The following is a 9,463-nucleotide window of genomic DNA, read 5'->3' on the forward strand; positions in this document are numbered from 1 at the left end:
AGAAAGAGAGAGAGAGAGACTCTTAGGCCATATTCAGATATCAATAGTAATATGCGGTACATCCATGTATCTCCAAAGCATGTGCAATTGAGCATCCAGTACCAGAAATGGGTGGGACTACAACACTTGAACTTCCAGCATCCAGCCTTGCTATGATCTTCCCTCCACACCTGCCTCTTCTTTCTAACCCATGCTGTTCCATCTTCATATACCCATACAATCATTGAAGATTGTCGCAAGGCACCCGCATTCATTTTTGCTAAAGTGTTGCATGCAGCAAGCAACCTAATGAGCAGCCATATTTTCACCATTATCCGGAACTACATTTTCACCATTATTGAACGGAATTCCATGAAGTTAATAAGGTTTCAAGTTGTCCATTCAACATCACCACCACCACCATCTACTGCAAACACTTTGCCACTTAACACTTTGAGACCTCCAAAACTGCTTTTAATTTCATTGCCTGATACAAATTCTACCCACAAGCTTGAAAATGTGCATATAGAAGCGATTGAGAATCATTTAATTTCGTTGCCTGATACAAATTATACCCACAAGCTTGAAAACGTGCATATAGAAGCGACCGACAACAAGATGAACTAAAGATGAAATACTCTTATCCCCAAATGTACTAAATATGACAAGTGTGGTAGGACTACATGACAAGATTAGACATGTCGCTTGACTGTACAATATACCGATCTAGACTCCATATTCATTACATTCACTTCTTGTAAGGCTGGCTAGAGTTACAATTTGTATACCAAAGGCAAGCCCAGTATAAAATAGTTTGTATTTCCAGTCACTGCTTAAAGCATATTGATACAATAATTTGTAGAATGTCTTCAAAAAACCAGTATGATGGGATGATTGATCGGCAGTAGTATAACCGTTGGGTATTGCATGGCGTATAACCTGTAAGGTCTTATGTATACATACATTAAAACACTCCTAGGGCAGGTCAACAAGTCCGGACCATTGGCAAGCTCCACAACACTCCTTGAGAGACACAAGGGTCGCAAAAGCATCTCTAGAACAGCAAAAAGCACGATATGGCAAAACCTGCCAGCAGAATCAAAAACCAGTACAAAACAAATTCTTGCTGCGCATTCAGTCGCCGTTGCTGAGAAGAAATGCTGTTGATAGCTGGCATTCTGAACGTCATTGAATTGTATGAGCTTCCCGGTGGATATCCCACATTTTGGTCCAATGACGCAACCGTATGCACACCAAACAACGCAGGGAAAATGCCAAAAGCACCCACTGAAGATGATGGATACAAACCTCGGGAAGTATAATTCTCTCGTGAAATAAGGCCATGTTGCTGTTGCCCAAAGTATTGAAAGCCAGCATCACGGGGCACTGTAGAAGCAGTAGAGGGATGTGGATGAGGTGAGGGACGATGAGGATGCACCTTTTTGGATTCAAGCTTTGTGAGGCCCGTCTTACCCCTTCCATATAAGGGAATGATCTTGTCCTTGACACATGTTTTACACACAGGGCATTCTTCTAGCACAGAATGAATTGTGATCCATTGATGAAGACATGACCAGCAGAAGAGATGGCCACACATGGTCACCACGGGTTCTCGCGATTCCTCCAAGCAAATGCTGCAATCGAAATTGCAGCCAGTAACTGACGACTCATTCTTTGACATGTGCTGACTTATGCAATCAGCTCTGGTTGCATCAAGCTTCTCACTACCGCAAGGGCTTGTGTTGGAAACTGTTGTCATGTCTTTTGACGCTTGCAAGCTTGTAAGAAAAAACCTCCTTCTGGAGCTATGGAGTCTTAGAGGATCTTAAACAAGCTTTGAACCATAAAGAACCCTACTTTGGAGCTATGGAGTATATGGCCTCTGAGTGAACACAGAAAAGCCCCGCAATTCAGGAAACGGAAGGCAGGATTGAAGAAGACGATGAAACTCACAGGTCCCCGTCGCCCCTCTGGCGCGCCAACAAGAAAAACGCAGCAATCCTACAGCTCCTCGTGGCAGCGAAGATGGAAGAGCTTCGAGATCTCCTTTGCAGGGGCGTGGGAAGCTGAAGCTGTGCGATGACAAACCGTGGCAAGATCGCCATGAGAGCTTGACTTGATAAGCGCCTCTTGAGGATTTACAATTGGGAGCACGCTTCTTTTGGGGGTTTGCTGACTGGGTAATGGGTAGGGCAGCCTTATCATTCCAATGTGAACCAAACCCTTCTTTGTCTTCTTCCCTAAAGGTTATTAACCACACGCAAAAAGGAAGGTAGGGTGTGGAGGACATTTTTACAAGTTGCTACCTTCTTAGGCTAGCCTCGATCACTCCTCACCTCTGCGTACCATACTTTGTATGTGAGCACAAGGTGTCATTATGTGTCACATCTACCAATCCCAAAGATGGAGATGGTCACAAGAGAAGGAGAGCGAGTGTGTGTGTGTGTGTGTGTGTGTGTGTGTGAGAGAGAGAGAGAGAGATGCTTGATGCCGAGTATGCGCTAGGGTAAAGGAGCCAGCTGTAACACATGTGCCTTTTAAAAGTCATGCACGCCCCAATTTAGAGACAAAAATTTGGATTTTGCTAGGAATCTTGCTTATGTGTCAACTTGTGATTTGCTGAAAACTGTACCATTACTGGGCCTTGGGTGTTTCTAACCCCTAAAAGACCTCAAAATTTAAACTTTCTCAAATTGACTACCCAAATTAAATCAAAAAAATATCAAACTTGGTATTACCTAATCCGCCTTTGCATGAGGAATCTCATGCAAATTTCAAAATTCAAATCTGACCAAATTTGCAAAATCCCACCCAAAATTACACTTTTTTTCTTGAGTGTCTCTAAACTGGCTCCTTTACCCTAGAAAGAGAGACACAACATGGTTGAACCTCGAGAGAGACACAAAGTAGTGGGCTATGCAACTTAGGGCTCAAGAAAAGAGAGATAGAGAGATGAAGAGTATGTCTTAGAAAGGGAAAGAGAGAGACAACATTGTCAATACTCGAGAGCAATGCTCACAAAAGACATAGGTTCGGTGTAATCGCACCTACAAAATTTTAAGATTCACCTCTAAATTTTAAATTTGAAGGCAATAAAACTTGCAAAATTTAGAAAAATTAGAATACTTTAGTGTAAAAACCTTTAAATTTAGATAATTTACATCTAAGGTTTGTCATATGTAGGTTTGCAAATTTTCGATAAAAAGTTTTTTCCCCCTACTACCTACTGGCAACTCTCCTATTTTAATCATTTCCTTCCAAGATTCCTCTCGATTCCCTCCCAACCCCACTTCTTGCCATTGAGGATACTTCCACGTCGTACCCTCATAGAAGTCAGATGGGCGGATTAAAACCCACTAATAGCGGCATAATGATATTCAACTGCTATCCCATAACCAAGAAAGCGGCTGTGTTGAGCTGCTCTGCACAGGCAACCCATGCCATAAAAAAAGCTAGCAAGCCTAAAGTCTAAGACCTCCTCCTCAACTGGCCATCGCCCTCATTCCTTTGCACGCCTTGTGCCCGTCTCCCTATGCCTTGCATGCACGACCTTCTGTCTAACTGCATCGTTACCCAATGCCTGGCACAGTATCTTATTTGATTCCTTGTAAGTTCAAAATTATTGTGATTGCCCCCCCCCCCCTCCCCCCCCCCCCTCTCGACAGAGGTATAGAGAGGCGATCCATGGAACTCAGAGCTTAGAAAAAGATGGGTTAACTTTATCTTCAGCCCCAAAAATTACACTCTCTAAATTAGATTAAATGATCTTAATGTCCCTCAATTCTCACAAATATGGGTATAAATTTGAAAGTCATAGTGATATTACCACCTCAAAATTCGTATTTTCCTTCTCAAATCGAAATGACAAGGATTTTGGAAGGGTTGAAGCATGTACACGAGCGCGCGAGAGAGAGAGAGAGAGAGAGAGAGAGAGAGAGAGCATAAAAGGTGCATCCCACCCAAATCTATCGTTGTGAGCGACAAGCTCTCTTTTTGGGTGGTCACATGTCAATTACAATTTCTTATATGTGGCAGCTTGCACATTGCTTGCCAAGTCACCATTGGATTCTAAAATTTGGTAGGTTCCTTTTTTGATGTGCATCTGAATTTTAGAGCGGATTCGTACGAGTGGGGGTTCTACCCTTGCCTTGTGTTAGCGAATTTGGCTTCGAGCTATAAACAGAGTGAGCATTGGTACCATTTGAAGAGGACGAGGGTAAAACAGGGTGTTTCTCTTCTTCTTCTTCTTCTTCTTCTTCTTCTCCTCCTCCAACCTTGCCAATTTCGGCATAGTTGCTAAGGAAGGGTAGTGTTGGTTGGTGCTAGCAGGTGAGGGTGGGCGCGCCCTTAGTTCATTGGTAGGGTCTTTTTATGACATACAATTGAGATTGGAAAGATGATACTGGGTATTCAGAAGACCTAACCACTAGGTTACGATCTTGTAATGAGTAAAGTAGCATGAGTAATGGCTCACCTCTGCTTGGCGATTAGTAGCTCTATGTTATATCGCACATTCCCTCAAGGCTCAACATGAGCTTAAGGCTGCTCTGTACATTTTTTGATGTTAAATACAATACATCTACTCACAATTGTGAGTTTGGCAAAAGAAGAAGAAGAAGAAGAAAAAGTTTGAGAGGTTGTTCCCAACCTCCACGCTGTTATGACAAACCACTCTATGAAGCACTAACAACAATTCAAACTTGCTTATGCACTTGGTGAAATGTAACTTATAGTCCAATGTGCATGGCTAACTGTTTTAAATTGATTTTTTTTTAAAGGAAAGTGTGTCTTGCTAGCCAAAAGAAAAAGTGTATGAGGGGGTTTCCTAGATATCTCGTCTGAGGGCGGATCCGCACAAGAGAGGGCAGAACCTCAACACAAACGAAGCTTGGGAGTCTATATGCAACCAAGAATATAAGGGCAAACTTGAAATTCTACCAGTTTTTAGGTCAAAATTTGAAGCTTTTGCCAGTATCTACACTAAAACTTATGTAAATTTGTCGGTTTTCTTCAAGGCAAGCTCAAAATCTAACTGGGATTTTAGAATTTTAGCCGGTTAAAATACATTGTACCCCAGGTTTTTTCTAACATTGTGGCGCTTATAGTATGCAAATTCTATACATGATGGGTTAGTTTTGTCCATGAGGACCACCACGCGATTCTTCTGGAGCAAAACCTGTGGTATGGGGTTGGAACTTGGAATTGGGTTCTCCCTCATTCAAGGTTTTTTGAGTTTGGAGACGATTTGATGGGACTGTCCTCTTTTTAAAAGAAAAACTCTTGTTCCTCAATGGCCAAAGTACTTGTGATGCTGAAACAATTTAAAATCTCTCGATCCAATTTTCCATTGACACATGGCATGAAGGCAGTGCCACATCACTATATCACACAAATGGGATCAATGGTGGAGGAGGAAAACGTGGGGCGCGTTAATCATGGACCGTCAGTTTCGACAGTTGCCCCAAATTTATTAGTCTGTCCGAATTTACAAATTTGCTCCGAATTTGTTAATCAATCGATATTTACTATATGACAGACTTGAAACCCCTATATTTCAATGAACGCATGTGAGCCTAGTGATTAGTGCACATGGCTCGCAATGGGAAGGTCACGGGTTCAAGACACGAGTGCAAACTGCCCCGAATTTTCAAACCTATCCGAATTTACTTTTCTTCCCAAATTCACAAATGTGCATTTGATGGTCCGAATCACCTCAACCGTAGATCCAATTTAAAGCAGTCCGTGCGAGATAGTGTGGAGGAAGGCACTCGACAATGGGCACACAAAAAAATGGTAAATCCATAGGCTAACCTTTTTTTAAGTACAAAAATCAGTGCACGCATAAATAGAGAAACCACGTGGGTACTTGAAAATGAATAGTAGTCCTCTTGCAACCCATTAAATGCTTGCTCAGACAAAGAAAGACAAGAAGGGCTTAGGGGATGCATCTAGCCTTCAAGGAAAAGGCTGCAAGCGTGCACCTTCCTTGATGGGGGTTGCACCTCATTATTCGGATACCATGCATTATTCCGATACCATGCACTTCACTAAAAGGCTTACTGTTTAGGGCCTGTTTACACGCACACTAAAATGGCACTTTTTTGGTCTCCAATGGCGAGATGGTGTGGCCACATGAAAAAAAAGTTTGATGGTATTCTTATGTGAAATAGGTGTAATTAAGATGCATAGCCAACCCCTAGATGGTATTCACTATTTTTGAAGTGGTATTAAACACTAAAAAGGTGATTTCACTATTATCGAAGTTGGTTTCTTTTTTACCAAGAGTGAACACGATTATCAAGGACCACCACAAACCATTCAAAGGCACCAACCTCACAAAAAAGCGACATTTTGCTCAACGTGTAAACATGCCCTTAGTGAAGGTAGGTGACAAGTCTCACATTTGGCAAGTAACTTCAACTCAAAACAACCATGGGAAGTTGGAAACGTAGAGAGAGAGAGAGAGAGAGAGAGAGAGATTCTTTTGAGGCTAAGGAATAATTTTGATGGTGTCACAAAACAAACAAGGTAAGATATAATGATGGCATTCTAAGAAGAAAAATTAAAAGTACAAAAGAAATGAGATCAATAATTTTTTGGCTTGCCCAAAGGACAAAGCGTATAGAGATGCTTCTCTTTTTGTTGACTGAAATAGAAAAGAGCTTGAGTTGTATTTTTTAACATTTTTTGATTGGTCAAAAACTATGGTTGAAATAAGATAGTGGGCACTCATTTAAATGAAGAGTGTGTAAATCTAATAATGGATATGTCTTTAGCTTTAGTTTTGAAATATGAAGTGAATGCACATTTATCAAGAAAACGGCATGGGCTCCTTTTGAAAGCATGAAACTTTGAAAGCCTTAGAAGTGATGTAAATGATAAAGACTTAGCATAATGGGTGGCTCCACAAATCATAAGAGTCACATTTTCATTTTGAGAAGTTCTTTCACCCCTTTAAACTTTGGGTGATACACTAGTTAATGTCCTTCTATATCTATCTATACTAGGGTAAAGGAGCTAGTTTAAAGACACTCAAAAAAAAATGTGTAATTTTAGGTGAGATTTTGCAAATTTGGTCAGATTTGAATTTTGAAATTTGCATGAGATTTCTCATGCAAAGACGGATTAGATAATACCAAGTTTGATATTTTTTTGATTTAATGTGGGCAGTCAATTTGAGAAAGTTTAAATTTTGAGGTCTTTTAAGGGTTAGAAACACCCAAGGCCCAGTAATGGTATAGTTTTCAGCAAATCACAAGTTGACACAAGCAAGATTCTTAGCATATTCCAAATTTTTGTCTCTAAATTGGAGCGTGCATGACTTTTAAAAGGCACATGTGTTACAACTGGCTCATTTACCCTATTAGATAATGGGGAGGGGATTCTGGCCCCTTCCCCCGCCACGTGGCACAATATGCTTGATTCGGCCACTCTAGGCACACAGACGGTGAGACAGCGAGGGTGTTTCCTGTAGCTTGGCTAACACGACACAGGAACAGCGTGACTCGCAAGAGAGAGATAGAGAGAGAGAGAGAGAGAGAAGGGAAGGAGGGAGAAATTGCAGATCAAATCAAATCAAATCGTGTGGCCTGCCTTTCCTCACACAGTCCCTAACAGGCCTGGGTATTGCTAAAGCCTCGTGCGTTGACTCTTGAGTACTCACCAGTGCTCGAAAAGCTCTCCGGCTCGACGCACCAGATTAAACGATAGCAGCGGCGGTGGCCTAAGCAGGTCTCTCTCTCTCTCTCTCTCTCTCTCTCTCTCTCTCTCTCTACTTGTAGCGAAGGTGGCTTGGACAAGATAGATGCAGGTTGCTCGCAACAGCGTGGTTATGAGATTAAACATCTCCAGAGATTTAAAAAAATTATAACTTTCCATAAGAAGGCTGATCGTCGATTCGTCTATCGATAGGTACATACAAGGTAGAATTTACTTTTGGTTATGTAGGCTTTGGAGATGAATTGCGTTATTATTTTTAGGCATGGATGCCTTTTGTTTTGAGATAATTTGTGACACAATACATGCTAAGCACTCATAAACGCATCTTAATTGTCACAAAAGAATAAAGATTAAAAAAAACTTGAACAATCCAACCAAAAGAGATACTAGCATGGCTTCTCGGAGCTAGCACATATGGAGACGAGTGTGAATGCAGAGCAATAGCAAGCCTGAAGACTTTGAGACACTGCCTTGAAATGGTGGTGCGCCTTGGAGTGCAGGATCTGAGTGAGGACATCATGCAAATTAGCAGGGCACTGGATATGCATGATTGTTGATAAGGCCGATGCTTCTCTATGGGAAGAAGAATCATCCTATGGGCTGCACTAGTACAAAAAACAATTACAACGCGTTTCGAAGTCGCCACATTGGAGAGAGAGAGAGAGAGAGAGAGAGAGAGAGAGAGCCTTACCTAATTTGTGTCCAGATATGAAGAGCACGAGGAGATGGAGGACTAGGAAGATTGCTAGCTCTGGTTCCTGCGTGAGTATTGTAGCAACGTCAACAGCTGCTCTCTACTAACGACTAGCCTAATCATCACATGCAACAGCTGCTGCCCTAAAAGACCACCCAACCCCTGATCAAGTTCTGCACGGCTCGGATTAATTTCAATCGAGTAGATAATGACATTCATGTGCACCTTTCAGACATTCCGGGTGGTCCTGATGCCTTTGAACTTCCTACGAAGTTTTGTTGGAGTTGACTCTACAAATGCAGTGGATAACCAGGTCGTGCTTCAGAATTGGAAGGAATGTACTAGAGCTTTATAATATAGCTGTGAAAGTGTATTGATTGAAGCTGAGGAGCTTGGAATTGTAAACATGTGCATAGATGTTGTAGTCATGAAGGCCTGCACTGACCCTAACCTGCTTGCATGGCCAATACCCAACAACTCGATGCAGAGCTTTTTATGGAATGGGATCAGCACAGGACAGCCTCGCATGGATTGGTGGTATGAAGCCATTGCGATGTTAAGCCTTCCTCTTTATAAGAGGGTGAATATGGCAACGGAAAGCCAAGGCCTTAAGTCTGAGAGTGTAGCTGGGGCGCTCATGCATTTTGCTAGAAGCTAAAGACTGCACACTGCCATAGTGTGTGTGTGTGTGTGTGTGTGTGTGTGTGTGTGTGTGTGTGTGTGTGTGTGTGTGTGTGTGTGTGTGTGTGTGTGTGTGTGTGTGTGTGTGTGTGTGTGAGAGAGAGAGAGAGAGAGAGAGAGAGAGTGAGAGAGAGAGAGAGTATATTGTCTAAGTGTGCCCTGCGCCTCCCGGCTGCACAGCGCAACAGTGAGAGCTGGCAGTGCACCTGGGCTCCAAGCCTCCAAGGGATCGGCTTCACCTCGAGGCTCGAGCTACAAGCAGACTCACCTTTCAATTTCAAACTGCTTTGAAGAGTGGGCGCAGGTTGGGAGTCAAGGCGCCATCCACGGATGGTCCTCTTCCAGTGATGTGGCTGCCATCTTCCATGGCCGATCACACTTTTAGCGTGG

The 9,463-nt window shown here is 42.4% G+C and overlaps 1 protein-coding gene and 1 pseudogene across 1 annotated transcript; one reads left to right on the forward strand and one right to left on the reverse strand.

The window, feature by feature from the left end:
• Positions 1–698: 698 nt before the first annotated feature.
• LOC147454138 (uncharacterized) lies at positions 699–2,167 on the reverse strand. The gene has a single exon (XM_086516161.1). The coding sequence runs from the start codon at positions 1,736–1,738 to the stop codon at positions 1,034–1,036; it is 705 nt and encodes a 234-aa protein (XP_086372287.1). The 5' UTR covers positions 1,739–2,167; the 3' UTR covers positions 699–1,033.
• Positions 2,168–8,263: 6,096 nt separating this feature from the next.
• On the forward strand, positions 8,264–9,050 carry LOC147454139 (BTB/POZ domain-containing protein At1g30440-like; annotated as a pseudogene).
• The last annotated feature ends 413 nt before the right edge of the window (positions 9,051–9,463 follow it).

This window comes from Adiantum capillus-veneris, chromosome 7 (assembly GCF_014529385.1).
Source record: "Adiantum capillus-veneris isolate H3 chromosome 7, ASM1452938v2, whole genome shotgun sequence".
In the NCBI taxonomy this organism is placed as follows: Eukaryota; Viridiplantae; Streptophyta; class Polypodiopsida; order Polypodiales; family Pteridaceae; genus Adiantum; species Adiantum capillus-veneris.

Excerpts from the sequence above, each read along its gene's own strand:
- LOC147454138 (XM_086516161.1), bottom strand. The coding sequence starts at position 1,738 with ATGACAACAGTTTCCAACACAAGCCCTTGCGGTAGTGAGAAGCTTGAT.